This window comes from Pimephales promelas, chromosome 24, assembly GCF_988280905.1.
Source record: "Pimephales promelas chromosome 24, fPimPro1.hap1.1, whole genome shotgun sequence".
Classification (NCBI taxonomy): Eukaryota; Metazoa; Chordata; class Actinopteri; order Cypriniformes; family Leuciscidae; genus Pimephales; species Pimephales promelas.
In genome coordinates this window covers 5,701,781-5,723,195 of record NC_142792.1, presented here as the reverse complement: position 1 = coordinate 5,723,195, position 21,415 = coordinate 5,701,781, and the positions used below count along the sequence as shown (strand labels likewise).

The window sequence follows — 21,415 nt, the reverse complement described above, 5'->3', positions numbered from 1 at the left end:
ACCAATGAAACTAAACACCACAAGAGAGAGATTTGAACCTGGATTGCCCACGCCAAGATCTAACGGTCAGACCACTAAGCCACTGGCTCTTCCACTCTTATCTGTCAATTTTTGGTAAATAAAAATGTCCTCATGTGGTGATTTGTGTGAATTACACCTTTGCAAATAGAGTCTAAATAAAATTAAAAATATTTTGCCCACCTATGGTGATTTGTCTGAATTACACCGTTGCAAATCGAGTCTAAATAAACACAAAAGTGTTTCACCTTCTTGTGATGACATTACCGCAAATCGGCTTAACCCACCTGCCGAGATCTTCGTGAATTACATCGTCTAACGAGCTAGTGTAAATGCGCTACACTTCTGTAAGAGGGTGAGAGGAGAAAAACGAACTTCCAAACAGAACTATTTACACTATCTATGTTCCGTCCTGTCTTCTGTTCAAAATTCAAATAGATATATTTGCAAATAAAAACACCAAAACAATATAAGTCCAAAGAATGTAAAACGGGGGTCGCCCTCCTGTGGTGATTTGTGTGAATTAAACCATTGCAAATCAAGTTTAATAAACATAAAAGAGGGTCGCCCTCTGTGGTGATTTGTGTGAATTAAAATGATGCAAATCAAGTCTAATAAACAGAAAAGTGTTGCGCCCTCCTGTGGTGATTTGTGTGAATTACATCGTCGCAAATCGAGTCTAAATAAACTTACAAACGTTTCGCCCTCCTGTGGTGATTTGTGTGAATTACACCGTTGCAAATCGAGTCTAAATAAACATAAAAATGTTTTGCCCTCCTGTGGTGATTTGTGTGAATTACACCGTTTCAAATCAAGCGTAATAAACATGAAAGAGTGTCACCCTCCTGCAGTGATTTGTGTGAATTACACCATTGCAAGTCAAGTCTTATGAACATAAAAGTGTTGCCCCCTCATGCGGTGATTTTAGGCCTAACAAATTCAGTCTTATTACCGCAAATCAGCTTAACCCACCTGCGGAGATTTTTGTAAACTAAATCCTCTAACGAGCTAGTGTAAATGCGCTACACTTCTGTAAGAGGGTGAGAGGAGAAAAACATAAGAACTTCCAAACAGAACTATTTACACTATCTATGTTCCGTCCTGTCTTCTGTTCAAAATTCAAATAGATATATTTGCAAATAAAAACAACAAAACAATATAAGTCCAATGAATGTAAAAGTGTTTCGCCCTCCTGTGGTGATGTGTGTGAATTACACCATTGCAAATCAAGTGTAATAAACTTAAAAGAGTGTCACCCTCCTGTGGTGATTTGTGTGAATTACACCATTGCAAATCAAGTGTAATAAACATAAAAGAGTGTTTCCCTCCAGTGGTGATTTGTGTGAATTACACCATTGCAAATCAAGTGTATAAAACATAAAAGAGTGTATCCCTCCTTTGGTGATTTGTGTGAATTACACCATTGCACCTCAATTCTAATAAATATAAAAGAGTTTCCCCCTCATGTGGTGATTGTAGGCCTTGCGAATTCAGTCTTATTCCCGAGAATCAGCTTAACCCATCAGCGGAGATCTATGTAAACTACATCGTCTAACGAGGTAGTGTAAATGCGCTACACTTCTGTAAGAGGGTGTAATTCACACAAATCACCACAGGAGGGCACAGTTTTTTAGACTTTATTTGCAACGGTGTGATTCATACAAATCACCACAGGAGGGCTAAAATAATTTTAGATCTGACTTTTTTTGCATTTATATAGAAAGACGATAGGACAACACAATTCACAACACACACACACACACACACTGATACAGTTGATACAAAGAATAACTTAAAATTAAAAACATTTTTTTATAAGAATAGATCTCAATGAATCAATGAATTATTAATCAATGACGATAATCTTTTACATACGCTAAGAACTTTAAACTTGAAATCTAAAACAACATAATTGACTCACAGGCTCAGCGTATAGTTGTCAACCTTACCAACCAGAAAGTCCTGTTTCAGATCCATGTTTGTTAAAGTTATTCATCATTTAACACAAAACTCTGGATCAAACCGGTTGAAAATGCTCTTCATCTCAGCAGACTCAGTGGCTCAGGAGAGAAAGAGTTGAGTTTCCATCACAGCGTCCTGAGTTCAAGTCCCACTATTGCTGACTTTCAATAGTTCTCATTAGACAAGGAGCCCAAAAAACCAGCTGTCAACGTGAAATCCATGATGGGCGAGCGGATAAACACACACTCTCTGAGGACAACACTGACGAAGACACAGGTTTGAATCTCACTTTAACTGCTTTATTGGAAACTCTCAGGATAACAGTGAAATATAAGTTCCAGCACATCATCAGCAAGAGAGCTGTGGCTCACAGGTAAGAGCGCTGCCTCACGGGTTCAGAGGTTGCTGGTTCGATCTCAGCCGGGTCTCTGCAATATGAGTGTGTGAATATATACGCACAAAGGCTTTCCTTTAGTAAATGAGATATGAGCGTAAAATTGATGTGATTATATAAAAACAAAGTGGCCAAAACACCAGATCTCAGTGTGAAAGCCACAGTGGTGCAGTGGCTTAACACACGTTCTCGTCTGATGGGTTGGACTGGAGAGATGGGTTCGATCCCCACCTCAGCATGATTTATTGTAAAATCACAGGACTCGAAGAGTGAAATATAAGTTCCAGCACATGTATCAGCAAGAGATCTGTGGCTCACAGGTAAGAGCGCTGCCTCACAGGTTCAGAGGTTGCTGGTTCGATCCCAGCCAGATCTCCGCGATACGAGTGAATGCTGTATGTGTGAAGGGGCGGGGATGATTTGGGTCCCCCCCCCCCCGAGCCCCGCCACAATGTACAGCAGGGGTTATGCTTTTTTTTATACAATGAAAATTAGCTGTCTAAAAATTTTGCCCCGCCGTCCCTTCCCCACCTATTTAGGTTCCCATCATTTGCTTTTTAAAGGGGTCACCCTCCAAAAAGAAAATGATGGGAACCTACATGTTTAGTACAGTAAAACATAAGCATGTACATACCTGTCCATCAGCAGAAGTCCATCATTACAGTCAATGTCTGTCCACACGTCCCACAGCTCTGCTTCTGATGACTGGATGTAATGGTCCAAACACATTCCTTCTGTAAGGAAAGACATGAAAAAAAAGATTTTTTTTTTTTAAAGATTAAAAAGATAGTTTTAGAAATACTCTATATTATATACATCTATAAATGAGAATGTGAAAGTTAGTCTAAAGACTAATCAATAGAAGGAAATGGAATAAATTAAAAGTCTAAAGTTGTACAGTGTGAAAATATATAACTATTATATTAATATAGTATAGTTCAGTAAGGCTGTATCAATAATAATCTTTTAATTCAATTCAAATTAGGTGTACTTTCCTTCAAATAAACACGAATAATTGAAAACAAAAATTGTATTGCTTAATGTTATTTTTTGTATTTTTTTTTTCTTTATTAATGTTATTCATAATAATTATATTTTGGGAAATCAGAGTGTGTTTTTGTATGTGTTTGTTGAGGAGAGATTAGGGATGAGCTATAGTTTAGTTTGCATAGAAGTATTGTGTGCAATGACACATCAATGTAACACAAAAATAAACAAGAAATCTCTTGACAAAATAAGTCAAGTCAAGTCACATTTATTTATATAGCGCTTTTCACAATACAGATTGTATCAAAGCAGCTTCACACTGATAACATGAAAGTAGCACAACACAGATCAACAACATTGCTAAACAGTAAATAATCCCATCTGAGCAAGCTCAAAGCAAGCCAAAAGCAAGGCGACAATAAAATAACTGGAGTAGCTTCCGTGATTCAACCATAATTGGGACTAAATCCTAAAAGGCTGGTTTCCTGCACACGGTTTTAACCCTGTTCTGTTCTGTTCTGGACTGTATGTATGATGGTTTTCATTAGAAGTAAAATCACTTGAGCTCTACACAAGCATGAAGCAGCAGAAACATCAGAGAAACTGACTCTATTAACAAACATCAATCCAGTATATTACCTACAGTACTACAATAACATGAACACACACAAAAAACAGCATTCCTTAACATTCTGATTATAAATGTAAAGCAACACCCAATTAATTTGCTTGTCTAAAGGTCTGAGAGTGAGTTCAGAAAAATAAGAGTTTTTTATAGAAGACGCGAATGCTTTCATAACAAGCTTTAAAAACATTTAGTTTACAGACACCATGAACATTTTTTTTTTTTTTTTGCACTGACGAGCCCTGCTATGATGACATTTCAGCAGAACGATGCATCAGTGAAAAATATAATTATACAAAACATTAAGCGTCACGATATCATTTTACAAAAGAAAATTAACTTTATGTCCAAAGTTACTTACCGAGAAGTTAAATGACACTCAATTCCACATGTTATCGGACTGTATGTCGGTTTATTTGCTGAAATATGTCCAGTTGTGTGCCTGTCATCTGCACATGTTGTAGCGTCTGTCATCAACAAGCGTCAGTGTTGCCAAGGACCCAAAGGAGTCGCTCTGACAGTGAGGCCCGCTCACGCCGCCTAGTGGAGCGGATGAAAACTGCGCTTCGGTTTCTGTCATTCTGATAAATAAACATAAAAGTGTTGCGCCCTCCTGTGGTGATTTGTGTGAATTACACCTTTCCAAATCGAGTCTAATAAATATAAAACTGTTGCTCCCTCCTGTGGTGATTTGTGTGAATTACACCATTGCAAATCGATTAGAAAAAGTGTTTCGCCCTCATGTGTTGATTTGTGTGAATTACACCATTGCAAATCGAGTCTAATAATCATAAAAGTTCCAGATCAGGTAATAATTACCTGACCTGGAGGGCAGGCGGGGTATGACACATCTTCCAGTCATTTCCTTTTATTTATCGTTTATGATGATTTTTATTGTTTTCCTTGTATGGAAGTAATGTTAGGGTTATTTTGAAAATGTCTGCTCATGATTGAATCTGCATCATTTGAGTTACATGCACAAAATGTTTTGTTACACTTATGTGGGAAAAAATATTCCAAACCATTGGAAAAAAACAAAAACAAGTTGTAACATATATACAAACAATCACACAAATGGCCATTAACAACTTTATTATCAAACTCAAACTGACATACATAACTTGCAAATAACATTTGTTTTGTATGTTTATTTTTTCAAATGAACTTTGCCACATTTTATGCAAAGCAATCCAACACACCAGCCTGTGTGATTTCCAGCCTATTTGTCCAATAACCCAATATTTTGGAAAAGAACTAACCCCGGCCTTCATGCAATGAGCTGCAAGTGGACAAATCCCACCTGCAATCTATTGAGTGGGGATTCAGACAGTTTAATTTTTGATGGACATTTCAAATCAAGTTCCTGACATGATGAAAACCATGCATCTGCACTCAGCTAGGGCCCCTGAGTCCGTAGCACCAAGTGCCATCCCATAATTCCACCGTCCACGAATCCACTATTTTTATCATGGCATAAATGCTACGTGGGATGTCCATATCTCAAGTCTGGAAGGGTCTAGAGCCTCCATTTTTGCACTCATGTCTAAGTCTCATGGCCCTCTATCAGAATCCAGAGTTTCGAGAAGATTGGAGAAACTCAAAATTTCGACCCAAAAAAACCTGTCGACTTTTTAGGTGCAAAAAAAAAAGTTTCTTTGATCTTCTTGAAACTCTGGATTCTGATTGAGGGCCATGAGTGTAAAAATGGAGGCTCTAGACCCTTCCAGAGCTGAGATATGGACATCACATTGCATAATCAGTTCTGCAGATGCAGAATCGAATAGCAGAAATCGCTACTATAAAATGAACCATGGTTTTAAAACACTAACCTTAGTTTACCATGCTGTTTGTTTTACCAATAATGAGGTTATAGCTACAAATGATAGCCACTTAGTACTACACTTTTACTAGTAAAACCATGGTTAACTAAAGAAACGTTAGTCACAAAAACAGATAAAACAGACACCCCTCGTTGTGTTTATGCTTCTTTTTAAAATGATATTAAATGAACATAAGTATATAAAATTACATCTAACCGCATGTAGGCTACGTTTCATTTCAAAGACGGGAGGACAGTACATTTTGAAGACTCTGGCATAATCCCGTTTTCCTCGGGTTTCCTCCGTTTTAATCTACACAACCGGAAATGGACAATCATCCTTGCGTCAAATGCGGAACTTATGCGTGCATATATATAGCCCATTGTCGTAAAGGGGTGATGACAAGGCCCAGCTACAAGTATTGTATCTTTAGAGCTTTTGTTGTTCCTCTTGAGCCGTGTGGTTTGATCAGGGTTTGATCTTATTTCAATAAAGAGTCGCACATGTACTTCTTTTCACGTGGTACCCGTCTCTTTCCTCAGGGCATGGTCAGGGAGAACTAGTCAATCATTTGAGACTACTACACATACACACTAGCCTGGCCTTAGGTTGCGTCTAGATTATAGGCAACAAATACATGCGTGTGTGTGTCTGTGTGTTTATTCTGTTACATATAAAATATACTAAAAAAGAATAGTAATAATGTGTACAAACATACAATAAGACAAAACAAATTCTGTTTGTTTATTATATTGTTAATTCTTATTAACTTTTTATATTCTTTCTAATTTTAGACTATTTACTATTTAAATTCAGGGAATGTTCCTGTAACTCAAATCTGAATGTCACTCTAAAGTCTTACTGAATGACCAGCAGGAATCTGGTTATTCTTACATGTACTGAAAGAGAGCAGATTCATGGAGGGTTACAGCAAAAAAAGATCCTGGGCCGACCTGAAAAGCCAGTTGTGGATGAGACCCATTCTCCCATGAGCCGTCACTAAGACAACCCCAGATAAACAACAGCTCACAACAAAAGACCTCACAGAGGGGACACATTGGAGAGGAACGGCAACTCTCTGGCAGGACATGCCTTTGGGTAGCTGAATGCAAAATCACGTTAAATGAGTTTAAAATAGGAAAACTTCAATGCATTGACAAGGGGAAGTTCAGAGTATTTCTGTTTTCGAGTGCATTCAAGCGTCCAACTATTGTGTGAGAGGAAGGCACTCAATGATGGTAAGAAATGTTTCACTTCCTTCAATGTTGTACATTTTCATTAAGGACCAAAAGATATATATATATATATATATATATATATATATATATTTTTTTTTTTTAATGATTTCTTTCCCCAAATCTCATAATATGAACTTCATAGCCTTCAGGCACTAAGAAGAAGTCAAAACCTCAAAGTGCCAGACCTGCAACAAAGAGCAAAGGAAAGCGCTCTTCCAAGAAGAGGTCTGTCAGTGCCAAATCCACAAAGACAAGTGTGGATATTTTGAGTCCAGCAGCCATGGAGAATATCTACTACATCTCCCATAATGCAGTGGACTGCTTGGAGTTCAGAGGATTTGGCTGGCCTGGGGCCACCAAGAAGAAAGGAAAAAAGGGCAAAAAACAAAAAAGCAAAAAATGACATGTAGATTTGTGCCAATTAAACCTTAATTATGCATGTATGCATTACTGTTCAAAAATTTTAGATTAGTAATTAAGTTAATTACTAAAGTTAATTACTTTTAAAAGAAGTCTCTTATGCTCACCAAGGTTAAATTAATTTGATCCAAAATACAGCAAAAACAGTAATATTGTGAAATATTTTTACAATAAAAAAAACATTTGTTAGTTGAACATTTGTTACCCAACAACATCTGTTAATTACAAAAGCTTTCCATTTCAGATAAATGCTGTTGTTTTGAACTTTCTATTCATCAAATAATCCTGAAAAAAAGACAAATTGTTCACAACCATTTTCAACATTAAAAAGAAATGTTTCTTAAGCAGAAAATCAGCATTTTAGACTGATTTCTGAAGGATCATGTGACACTGAAGATTGGAAAAATGATGCGGAATAAATAAAAATTAAAAAATATATTAAAATTGAAAACACTAATCTTACATTTTAAAAAAATTCACAATATTCCTGTTTTTTTTTTTATCAAATAAATGCAGCCTTGGTTAGCATAAGAGACTTCTTTCAAAAGAAGTAAGTAGTAAGAAATCTTACCGACCAAAAACTTTTGAACGGTAGTAGTGTAAAGTGTCAATTCTTCAAACTGTCAGTTGTTTTCACCTTTCTTTTTGGATTATCCTATTATATAAAAATTGCAATCTAATAAATGTGTATTCCTTCAAACTGGTTTTCAGAAACTATATTAAAAGGTGTTTTAACACAAGCTACACTTAGGCTCGGTTTACACCTGGTATTAAGATTCAGTGTTTGGAAGTGGACAAAAGAGATGGATTAAAACACCAGGTGTAAACAAGAACATCAGTGGATCGGAACACAAGTAAACCAGGGAGTTTAAAAATAAGCATCTACTCAAGAGAGTATGCCATTTCGGATGCAGCCGACACCCCATCTGGTTAGTGCACGTCCCGTAATGTTTACGCATTAAGTGAGTAGGCGATAATGTTTCGACTACCTCTGAAAGTGGACAAGCTCAAAGCGTTTGACACCTGTATTTAGCGGCGTCCAAAATGCATATTAATACCAGGTGTAAACAGAGACTTAACCAGATAAAAACGCAAATCATTGGGTTTCCTTAAAATAAATAAATAACTACCATTGGTCAATTAGTTATCAACTTTATTGGTAATTTACTAGGTGTTACTATACTGTCTCTCTAGACACGAATATAGGTACATAAAATAAGCTACATAAAACGTTACAAAAGTATATCAGACGCTTTTAAGTACATTCAAAGAGGCAAATGAACATTAGTCGAGACACCAAAGTAATTAAAAGCAGCCTCTAGCGCAATTCATTATTACACTCAGTGCATAAACGACATGTAACAGTTTGAGTGTTTGACTAATGCTGGGCTTTGTTAGAAGTTTATCAGAGTGATTTTGCAAATACATACATTCTCCACCACCCCACACACACACACACACACTCAGATAAATACAGAGCAGAAAACAGGCTGTTGGGGTAAGGGCAGCTCATACGATGTCCCGGGTTCGTCGGATGGCGCAGCACAGCAGCATGCTGAAGATCATGCCAAAGATCTGCCAACCAAAAAGACACGGGTTAATATCTGACACCAGTGTGACAAGAATCTCCTCAGGTGACCATGCACAAGAGCATCTACTCACCATGATCACCCCAATGCCAATCCCAACTCCTCCGATCACTTGAAGCCTGGATGTGAAGCTCTCCTCAATAGCACTTGGGCAGCTCTGGAGCAGAAACAAAAGGGGTGAATATGATACACGGGAAAAACACAACATATAACCGAAGAGATTAAAGATTATTTATTGAGTTCCTGGTACCGTTGTGACAATGATTTCCAATCCCTCCTTTTTGGGACAGATATCATTTACTGCATCAGTCGGCAGTCCTGTTTTTCCACAGCAGTTCAACTAAACAATAGCACACAGAAAAACGTCAGTCAGATTAAAGTTAAACTTTGTCCTGCATTGGTTTGGACAAACCATAAAAATGAACTCACTCCATAGTGAATTGCTCGCAGTGTTTCCCTCAGCGCTTCCTGATTAGTGTTTTTGTAGTTGTCAAATGTCTGCTTGTAGAAATCCTGGATATCAGTCACAACCTGAGAAGGAAGAGGGAAAGAAAGGGGACCCACTGTGAGAAAATTAAAGGGGTCATGAACTGGCTTTTTACATTTTTTTATATTGTTGTCTGAGGTCAACTTATGACGTACGCTTGGTTTTTACATTAAAAAACATCAAATGAATAAGTAATAGGCTGTTTTCTACCCTAGATTTAAGCCCAGCTCAAAAAAGCTCGGTTTTTATGGGCGTCTCGCACTGAAGACTTGGAAGAAAACACTCACTGCTGTGATTGGATAACAGTTTTGCATATAATGAGTTTCACTCTCGTTCCGGTTTGTCATCACGGGGTGTTATTTAGCTATGCGTGTAATGCTCGAATCGGTGGGCGGGGCTAAACTGGCCGTGTTGAAGTAGGTGTTGATCTTCTGCGGGGGTGGTGTTTTATCCTCTTTGAGGTCATAGTTCCCCACTTTGAAAAATGAGTCCTTTGCTAAGCCTGGTGTCAATAAAAGCTTTTATTGTACCAACAAGGACGTTTTCAGTTCTGAAACTTACAGGGCATTCTTATAATATCTTCGATGTCTCTTAATGTCAAAAGCTCAAGGAAAATTAGATTTCTCAGTTCATACCCTTTAACAGGTAACAGGAGAAAAAGAGTATGAATGTCACCCACCTTTTCCTTATTAGACAATCCCCAGATTCCAGCGGCCACCTCTGCAGCAAAAATGACGAGCAGGAACACAAAGAACTGGAGGCAGCAAGAAAAAGGGAGAGATGAGGTGAACAAGGACATCAGCAAAAAGCAATTAAAACAAAAACATTTTCATTTCTTGACAAAGACGCTCTAACGTGCATGTGAGTTTTCATTCGGTCTGTTCAAAATATCCATTAAAAAAAACATGGATTGTGACAGTCAGCGATATTAAATAAAAATCTAAAAATGAACCTACATACAGATACTAATAATGACAAATTTCCCTGTGCATAGACATGAATGTTTTCAAGAGGTTGGAGTAATGGGCGTGACGGAAGTTCTTTATCACAGGTCGCAAAAGTGGTCTGTCAGGGTGCGGGTAGGGTTACCTTTCGGCACGGCCCTTAAATGCATCAAAATCAAATGCACTTTTTACCTGGTACCCGTTGTATCCTAAAGGGTACTTTACACAACAATGTACTAAAAACATGTTTTTGAAAAGTTTTGCGCACAGATCCCAGTTTACATGGATCAGCGACTAAACTGTATTCTGCCGTCATGTCACTTTGTAATAAACACTATGCACCTATAGACTGAACACGTAATACAAAAAAAAAAATAATAATAATGTATTGACATCATGACATCACCACTTTCATAAATTCGCTTTTTTTGTAGTTTACATGGAGACGATAATGGTATCGTTGTAAAGAAAATTGTATTATTTTCATAAGTTCTCTGTTTGTTTGTTGATGTTGCGTAAACACTTCGAATATGAAAGTAAAAACTAAATCTTTTTGTTTTGTGCTGTAGAAGAATGTGGGAAGACTCACCATTCCCAGCATGCATGACGATTCTTTTATTGCTCCACAGCAGCCGAGGAACCCGACCACCATCATCACGGCACCTGCCACAATGAGGATATAGACCCCTGAGGACAGACAAAGACAGAATCTCTCTTATTCCCCTGTACCATTGCGTTCATCTCACGTCTTTGGCTGGAAAAAATACTTGAAATCAGACACAAATTTTGCTTAATGTATAGATGGTAACTTTTTCCTTTAGCTACAGAAAAAGAGTTATCAGAAAAAGATATGCAAAGAAAAATGCAAAAAACAAAATTCCATGCAAATGTTTTGTCATGTATCCATGAGGCCAATCGACACCACACAGATAAACACCAACAAACAACAAGTCGGCTGTTGGATTTAGAATTTTATAAAAAATAACTCATGTTCACACTGTCCCAACAGACACCGACAAACGTGGATTGAACATGTTCAGTCGGGTGAAAACAAACCCTGACCAATGCTATCAGAAACCGACGGGTGCCACACACACTGATCTGCTAAAACCCAACAAATGTACCCGTTTGATGGCGTTTGTTGAAACGGCGTGAATTGGCCTGTAGACTAAAACACCAGTCTACTAGCTGCTCTTCTGAACAGTCTGTCAGGAGGATGTTTGGAATTCCAGGACTGCTTTCGGGAAACCTCTGGCAGATAGGCTATTTGGACACTTTCCCACTGAGTTTATTATGTTTTTACATCTGTGGAGGCGAGAATTCTTCTTACAGCTCTTGAGGAAAGTAAACCAAGCAAAACAAAAGGAGGTGGGATGGGAGCAAACAATGCGGGTTCTGTTGGTGAGGAGGAGAAAGGCATCTCTGTGAGGGATGATGGCAAGGGGCAGAGAGCGGACATCGTGTGGACCAAAGCCAGCCTCCTCCAAAACAGCACTGCCATTATAGCTCAACAAACCTGACTCTTAAAAAACAAACACGCAGACAGAAACCCAACATCCTGCTCTCTACAGTATATTTAGGTTGTTTTCCCCCGTCAAAAACTGTGCTATGTTTTATAAGGGTGGTGGTTTGTGGTTTAAAGTTCTAGTTGCTGCTTAGGGTTGTTGCTTTGTGGTCTTTATCTGCAAGAAATTTTATCTTTGGGTCTTTCCTAAAAACAAACATAGCATAGAAGAATAGATGGAGTGCTTTGAATTTTTGACGCGTTTTGTAGTCGCCATGCCATTTGCGTTGCTTTAAGAACTGGATTGTACAGTGAACGTTCAATGACCGTGTCAGGGTGATGTCGTTGTTATGCACAACTGTTCAGAATCATTTATAAATATTAGTCTCTTAAGCTTAACAATGCTGCATTCATTTGATCAATTACAGTAAAACATTCAAATTCAGTTGCAAATTTGCATATTAGAATGATTTCTGAAGGATCATGTGACACTGAAGATCATGCTGAAAAATCAGCTTTGCCATCACAGAATACATTATATTATAAAATAGAAAATATTTCTTTAATATTTCATAAATGTACTGGTTTTTTGACTGTATTTTTGATCAAATAAGCTTTGGTGAGCACAAGAGACTTCTTTCAAAAACATAAAAAAACAAAACAGGAATACATACATATTCTGATCAACTATAGAGAAGCCAAAACAACTCGTCCCACTTCAGACTCATGAATGGCCTTTCATTCGCTTCTTTATAATCATAGTGTTCACATGACAGATGGTCTGGTTCATGGAAATAGGTGTGGCTGGTTTCCATGACTACCATTTTACCTCATTCCTAAACATCAACTTACAAAGACCTGAACATGTAGGTGACTAAGGAAGCATGTCCGATCGTGGTGTCGGGAGATTAAGGTGGATTTCTGATTCACTGAGATATTAAGAACTGAGGAATCTAGCTTGGGAATGGCCAAATCTCACCTGTGAGGAACACAGATGGGGAATCTGGAGCAGTAAAGAGTTCTTTAGTTCTTTCATCGAAACGCAGCCAGAGACCAACAGCTAAAACTCCTGTACCTGCGAGCTGTGGGAACAAACAAAACATTTGAACATATCCTATTAAAAGTTGAGTTTGAACAATGGCCAAATCACAAAAAAAAAGTCTGCATGGTGCTACATGAAAACAAAGACATTGGCAAACTGAGTCACAACATAGAAGAAATATGCATGACAAGCATGACATCATTTACAAGGGCAGAGTACAGGAAGTCAGGTTCCTTTTTACTCTTTTTGAATGTTAACAATTCAACAGGCCTTATGGAACCACACAGGCATTCAACCTGATATTCTTGCTAGACTGCATTGAGAAAGAGATATGCAAAGTTATGCTGAACCAACTCTAATCTCTCTTGACTATAACCCCAGAAATTCACAGTAATGTGGCTTCCATGAATGAGTAACATGTAGGAACAAGAACGATTACAATCTTGTACATGTTCTCACAGCCAAAAGTTAATCAACAGCCCACATTCACAAACTTTACAGTCAAAACAGATAAAAAAGCACCACACCTATGTAGTTCATATTTCATTGTTGTGCAAATGGAATAGTAGGTTAAACTTTTCATTCTCCAACAACCTTGTAATTTGCACAAACGTTGCATCAGTGTGTTTCAGTGCTTTGACCAATGGCATATTGAATCATGAGAAACAAACCAAACAAGTTAAACCTGATTATACTATCGAACCCCCCCCCTCCCCTCCCCTCTACACACACACACACACACACACACACACACACACACACACACACACACACACACACACGTTGTAATCCTCCACTTTTTTTCTGTTTTGGAAAATGCAGTCACAGATATAAGTTCTGAGTCACAGTGAGTCACAGCCAGGGGTGTGGATCTTGTCCCTCAAAGCTTCCAAAACTGATCCCGTCTTTTTCCACCCACACACATACACAATAGGAGTTACCAATGGGAGGATATAGTGTTTGCTAGTGTGCTCACTCACCACAAAGATTAAGACCAGGCCCAAATACCAAGGCCACTTTAAGACTAGATAATTGCTACAGACCAAATCCTATTTTTGCTGTGTTATCGGTAAAGTCGCATATTTTAGAGGTCTGCATCTAACATGTGTGCAATGTTAAAGCATTGTAGGCTACATTCAAGCTAAAATGCCAATCAATGATTTTCTGAAACCATTTTCAGTCTTCAATGGGCTAAAATAAAAGTCATTAACACATTGGCCTATGTTTAACCAAAGATTGGTTAATGGTAGACAAACCTACATATTATAAACTAGAATCTATATCAAGATTGTATGAGTTTATGTTAAGAAACACACAGCTCTCAAAGAGCAAAGTTTGTCAAACACTATGTCCAATCAGGCAAGCAAACAAACAAACAAAGTAGGACATGAAAACAAGCAACTAACAAACTCTTATGTCCTCACCACATCACATTCAAGCCACATTTACATTTTTGTGTTAAAATGTTTCCATTTTACTCTACAAACACATTTGAATTAGCATGTACTCATGTAATGATGAAAAAATACCTACCCAGAAGATGAAGTTGAAGATAAAGAGCAAGTATTTGATACACTGAAACCCACCAGCAGCAGCCATGACTAAAAAGTTAGAGCTGTTTTAAGAGTAAACACCCGATACTGAGCACCTGAAACGTGCTTCTGTCCCACCTTAAAACAGGCAAGTGAAAAAAAAAAAAAAAAAACAGCAGGCCGCACCCTCCTACCTAGTGTTTGCCAGAAGGAAAAAAAGGAGGGGCAAAACCATTTTAGCTGAACTAAAAACTGAACTAACACAATTCAGTAGCGTATAAATGGAGTTAAAAAAAAGTATAAAAGATCTATATTGTGCTTTAGTTGCCAAAATGGCATCAACACAAGCTGATCAGGTTTTACTTTTCATGTAACTCGAGTTGTCCCTCAGGAACACTGGGAAGTCAGAACACAGATATTGTCCCTTTGCTTGACACTTTTAAGTGGAGAGATGGGCTAGAAATTGAGAGAGCACATTAACCCTATAAAGCCTGCTGTATCCTATTTTTGATGCATGAATTTATAAGGCCTCTAAAATCAAAACATTGCTGAAAAACCTGTTCTGCGCCCTGATTGATAGTTTATTCCTTTATACTAAGTAAAAGGCATTTTCTAAAAATATCCACAACATCTTTTTGCTGTGGAATCTTTAATGATTTTTTGTTTACTTGATTATCCATGCATAATATTTTAGAAAAATCATGTTAAAATGTAATTAAGAAATATGATACAACAGGCTTCTGACAGAGGAAAGTTTATTTGTTCATCTCTCAATCATCATTGTATTTTATTTTGCCTCCACAATTAACAATACAGACCTTGATCATAAACTAAACATTAAATATCATCTTACTATGATATATTAGGAGATATAGAGTGAAGACTGTATTTTATGTAACGTCATTGATTTACACGACAAGCTATCAAATACAATTGTTTTTTTACTCCTCAAGTATGAGTTTCATATTCTCGCTATATCATATTATTTGAGCCATAAAAGCCTAATCAATTTATTGAAATTTTATTGAAAAGATTTCTGGTACAGGATATGCAATCCTCTATTCCAGAAACAAATATATTTATACACATAATTTCACATTTTAACATTTTATAAATAATACATTAATTTCATAAATTGAAGTTTTCCTAAATATCCTAATTAAATTACATTAGTTACTGTCAAGCTTTAATTATACATCTTTTGACAGGCAAAATGCAGCCAACCGGAATTAATAGAAGGGGAACACACAACTTCTTCTGGAAGTTAATTCCATGATTTTACCGCACGGAGTGTAAAAAATTTATTTTTCTTTTCAGACAGGCATGATCTAGAGTAAAGTTTGAAAGAGTTCCCTCGTGTCTCGTACCTATTGTTCCACAACTGAAAGATAGGTCAACTATTACATTGTATATTCCCTGTAAAGTTTATATACCTGAATCATATCTCCTCTATCTCTCCTAAATTTAAGAATTGTTAAACATAATTCCCTCAATCTATCTTTATATGTCATATTTATGGTAAAAATATATCCTTACTTACATTTTGAAAAGTTCTTCTAATTATTGCAGTCATAGATGTTGCTTTTCAGAAATAGATGTTGCTTTTCAATAGATGTTGCTTTGCATAGATGTTGCTTGCTTTTCAGAAACTTTTTTTCAGAAATATGTGAGTGGAATTCAAGTGAACCATCCAACACAACACCTACATCCCTCTCCTCATATGCTATGCAGAATTAACCACTCCCCAACTGCATAATTGGCTAAAATGTCCTTTTTTTCACCAATATGTAAATATTTACACTTTTCAGGATTCATCTTTAATAGCCACTGGTCACACCATTTGCTCATGCTACATAGATCTTCTTGAAAATGGGCTCGGACAGTGTCACTTCGTTATTATTCTGAAAATATTAGTGTCAGAGTGTATCATATCTCGTAGATCGTTTGTATATATTACAAATAGAACAGGGCCCAAGACTGATCCCTGTGGGACCCCAGATGTCACCGGCTTCCAATCTGAGGCAGCACTTTTCACTACCTGTTGATTTCTATTGTGCAAAAACTATCCAATAAATAACTCTGTTGTCTAAACAGTAGGATTTTAACTTAGTAGTAGTCTTTTATGTGGGACAGTATCGAAATAAAAAAAAAAAAAAAAAAACATAGTTAAGAGAACAAACAATGGCAGAAGTACCAGCTGGTGTTAGCTTATTAATATTAATTAGGGCGTGCTGATGTTGTTAACCCTCCTGGACTCGGAGACGATCACGTAATCTAAGGGTAGTTGGGAAGTTATAACTCGATTCGCATTTTTTATTTTGAGAAACAACCACACAAAGAGGTTCAACTTTTCATTAAGTTGTCTATGGGAATACTTAGGCTATTATGAAAAATGTACTCGCCAACAGATCAACGCAATTTGCGATCACATATCAATTTTTTGTTTTCACCAATCAAGATCCGAACATCACATTACATAATCAATATTAATACGTTAGTCTTCGCCATAGTAGCCTAGGATGAACGGCTTTTCGAAATGACCTAGGTACACAATCAATGACAAATAAATACAGCACAAATAAATATCAGCCTTTATCTTCGCCGCGCCTTTTATGTTTAATAATAAAAAGTATTATTTATGAAGCATGTACAAAGACGGTTATGGTTAGGCTGCCCCCCCCCCCCCCCCCCCCCCACATAAATAAACATCCAGGAGTGAACTGTATTAAACTCACCCAAAATATGAAATTGAAGCCGAATATGGCGTATTTTATGCACTGCTCAGCACTGGACAGACCGGACTTCATGTTGATCCAGGTTATAAGTAAACAGCAACAAATATTTTTGTTGTTCTCATATGTTTAAATTCCCAAAGGTCTGTGTGTGTCCTGTTGCTCGTGACTGGTGCTCAATGCTGCTACCCTGAGGGGGAATGACTGTTTATAACGGTTAACACCCACCTCTCACATGAGGAAGGGACAAGAGTCTGTCACATTCACTTCTTTCTTTCTTTCTTTCTTTCTTTCTTTCTTTCTTTCTTTCTTTCTTTCTTTCTTTCTTTCTTTCTTTCTTTCTTTCTTTCTTTCTTTCTTTCTTTTATAGTTGTTTATATATATAAACTTATTATATAAGTTTTTTTTATATATAATTTTATATATATAATTTTATTTTTTATTTCAAGTAACCAAAATGTTTGTTTTTTTTTTTTTTTTTAGTTTTAGTTATGATAACTCTGATTACAGCAGGCCAAATTGATCAAAAACCTGCCTTAAGTTTCTCATGAAAAAACCACAGATGACTCTTTCCTCTTTTAGCGATGATCTAATCCTTGTTGGAAGTCACATGACATGACATATCAGCTTAGTCAATCATGGTTTCTTGTTCAAAAACTGTACTAAATCCCCAGATCCCCTGGTTTAAATATGTTACAGCATTTCACACAACATGGCATTTGCGGAAAAGGCTGAAAATGCAGATAATTAACATGCACTGCTACCTTACGCAATGATTACTCACGACTTCTTCCACACACTGAACGTTTTCAGCTCTGTTTACAAAGTCTGTCCTCTGTTTAATTATAGAAGTTCTATGGTTTGATGGATTTTTCCTAAAGCTAGTGGTGCCAGCTTTGTGGAGAGGGGAGTACATGCTTGTGAGGATGAGATTTTTGTTGAGGAACAATGCAACCCATTGTCATGGTCAGAGTGTTGTGACACCCATCCATCTCTGCCTGTGATGCTTGTCACCCACAGCAACCACAAAACAATGACTGTCAATCACACTGACTCTTCGGAATATTTGAGCAGCAGTTATGGAATGAAATCAAATTGAATGTCTATTTACTTCACAGAGCCCTTGTCAAGAAGGCAGATGGCGTAGAACTGAGTCACAATGTTTCTCACCTCAGCATATCAGATGCTCATTAAATTCAATGGTCTTGGCACACAGATGATTAATTCCCTGCAGACACAAGACCTGTTTGACCTCAGAGTGACATTTCACCGGTAATTTCATTTTGTGGTGGGCTGCCGAGTCAACAATGCCTGGTTTTGTTAACACTTAAAATCAAACCGTTATTTCATGGAATGTGTGCACATTTTCACATGTTGTGCAAAGAGATGACCACATATAATCTGCGTCACAGAGAATCACCAAACATCCTCCTATTGCTAAAAAAAAAAAACAATTGCATATGTTTTTAAGGGTTTTTAGTCAGTCTGTGGTCTGGCATAACCTTTCACACCAGTGTTGCCAAATTTACAGTTTTTCCATGTTCCACTTCCCTCAACATCTCAACTTCCAACTCATGCTTTATTTTTCTTATAATGTATTTGAATGATGTTTTAAAACGTTGTGCACTACCAAATAAGGTTCTTTATTTGCGTCTACGGTTCTATGAAGAATCTTTACATTTAAATCTGTGGCATGACTGTGAAAATCACCTTTTTGTAACCTTTATTTACTGTACTGTGGATATTTATATTATGTAAGCATTTCCTTGACTTCCTCAACTGAATTTGAACTATAGCTCTTTCTGAAAGAGAGAAATGAGAGAGGGGGGACTGGGAAAGGCCTTATGTGAAAGGATCGCTCTCTTCAAAACAACTCTGTATTCATACTGGCACAAAGACAATAGGGGTCTCTTCTGAGTGCAGGGCATTGGAGGATAGTGGTGGCAAGGATGCCATCTTGTGGTTCTCAAACAGGCTAGTTTGTCAATACACATTCAGGAAAACTGATCAATTTAACAAGAACATAACTTTAACCACAAGATGGCGCTAATGTCACATCAATATCCATATTCTCAACCCTCTTGGTGCTCAGATGGTCTCCGTTCCAATATTCTCCACAAACATGTAAATTCACTGTCTATGTTGGTTTTCCTGTTCACTGTTGACTTTGATCAATAACTTGCCTTAACCTCCCACCGAGAATGGATTAAGATAAATACATACATGTAAAAATGATGGCTTCATAGTGCAAATCCCTCCTTTTCCAGTGCTACATCTCTCCCAAATGTACCAGACCTGTGTGAGTAAAGTAAAGCATATATATCTATAAGTCAAAGGTGTAAAATGAATGAGAGCTTCAAAGCTGATTTAAGAGGCAGGCTTTTGAAGAGTTAAACGTGACATATTCCCCATTCCTGTTTCCAAGAGGAAATCAACCAAATCGAGAGCAGTTGTGTGGGTGAGCTTTTGAGGGGTATAAGAACCGCTTCTGAATGGAGGAAATTCCACGTCTCCTCACTGATCTGAATGTGTGGAGTTCCTATAGACCTATATATAGAATGTAACTTGGCAACACGAAAAGCATGTGATTTATGTGTTCAAAATGGATGTTTCACTGGTGTCCTATATGAAACAGCAACCCATTAAAAGCTGCTGCGGGCCTAACATTTTAGTTTGCAATTTATTAGGGCAGTGTAAGCCAAAATAAACACTTCAAGAAACCAATAATGGCTTCACTGTAACATTTCCACAAAAAAAGAGCAATCACAACTTCAGTTTTTAAATAGATCATATGGTGGAACTGGATGGTGGGCTTTTTTCACCTATGACAGAAGGTATACTGAAAATTAGCTAAAGTTTGGCACTTTCATAAGCCCTGCGTCTCTCCAGCAGTCATGGTATTAAATTAAGCCTGGCCAAAGCCTGGTGAGGATTTTGTGCCTTCACAGTCTCTAATCGCCCCATACCTGATTGTGTGTTGGTCTCCGGCGACATGGCTGTGAATGGATCCTGTTCGTATGTTGGTAAGTCATGACAAACCCTGTCCACAGATAATTGGCTATACACAAGCTTTTAAAACTTAGTTAGGAAGCGCACCAGTATTTTTATATACATATAGGCTATATATATTTATAGAAACATGTTGTTTTGCATAAAATATAACTTTGTTTTGATTAGATGTGTTATTGGTGTTGAATTAAATGTGTAATGTAATGGGTATTAATTGTGATTAAAACTTTACTGTTTCCCATCAACAGAGGTGAATAACTGTGTTCTGAATGGAGTCAGGACTGCCTTGAGTGAGTCGTCCTCTATTTGCAGTGACATAAGGGAAATATCCGAAACTGAAGTTATGAAATCCACCAGCTGCACCTTTGATGATCCGTTTGACTCCATTGAAGAGTCTTGGCATCATGTGAGTAGCCTTCTGAACATGTATATGTGGCAAATAAATTCAGTTTTTGTGTGTTATGTGTTTGTAGATGTACTTCAAAGAAATAAAATGTCAGGGCCTAAAGAATGTCTGTATTATAAGGGTAATGGGGTTGGGTACAACCACTAAATAACAACAAACACCACAAAACTTTCCTAATCACCTGTTGGTCGCTGTGATGCGAATGGGAAAAGTTGACTATGAGGTCAACATATGCAATCATAAAAAAAAAAACTGAGGTAATGTGATACTTGGAAAATGGGTAACACTTTAGAATACGGTTCCTTCGTTAATGAATAACTACACAAGAACTAATGAGTAACACAATATTAACAATCTAGTAACTATTATTAACTAACAAGAAACTCTGATTAACGAACTAGTAAGTAATAGCGCACAGACGAAAGTGGTAGTTCACTATTAAGTAATCAATAACTACTATTTTTTTAATACTTCCCAGAGAACTACTGAAAAAGTTTATTAACAATCTAGTAACTACTATTAACTAAAATAAACTCTTATTAACGAATTAGTAAGTAATAGCTCACAGATGAAAGTGTTACTAAATACTTCTGTGGGAGTTACTAATTATTTGGATTCGTATTATAAAGTGAAGATCATTGGAACTAACTAGTAATTACTCAAGTATTACTAAAGACATTTTCTAAAAGTGACTAAAGTTCACCAA

At 37.1% G+C, this 21,415-nt stretch overlaps 2 protein-coding genes across 3 annotated transcripts; one reads left to right on the top strand and one right to left on the bottom strand.

Moving 5' to 3' along the window:
- The first annotated feature begins 6,731 nt into the window (after positions 1-6,731).
- smkr1 (small lysine rich protein 1) lies at positions 6,732-8,164 on the top strand. The gene is made up of 2 exons (XM_039667872.2): positions 6,732-7,044; positions 7,187-8,164. Exons 1-2 carry the CDS (start codon positions 7,039-7,041, stop codon positions 7,445-7,447), a joined length of 267 nt encoding a protein of 88 aa, XP_039523806.1. The 5' UTR covers positions 6,732-7,038; the 3' UTR covers positions 7,448-8,164.
- Positions 8,165-8,600: 436 nt separating this feature from the next.
- On the bottom strand, positions 8,601-17,483 carry cd9b (CD9 molecule b). Of its 2 annotated transcripts, none has more exons than XM_039667828.2 (8): positions 17,298-17,483; positions 12,968-13,070; positions 11,074-11,171; positions 10,220-10,294; positions 9,483-9,584; positions 9,304-9,393; positions 9,127-9,210; positions 8,601-9,039 (listed from the first exon to the last, which is right to left on the bottom strand). In XM_039667828.2, exons 1-8 carry the CDS (start codon positions 17,367-17,369, stop codon positions 8,974-8,976), a joined length of 690 nt encoding a protein of 229 aa, XP_039523762.1. In that variant the 5' UTR covers positions 17,370-17,483; the 3' UTR covers positions 8,601-8,973. The 2 variants fall into 2 exon arrangements, with proteins under 2 accessions (XP_039523762.1, XP_039523763.1); XM_039667829.2 differs by lacking the exon at positions 17,298-17,483 and adding an exon at positions 14,564-14,723.
- Positions 17,484-21,415: the final 3,932 nt, after the last annotated feature.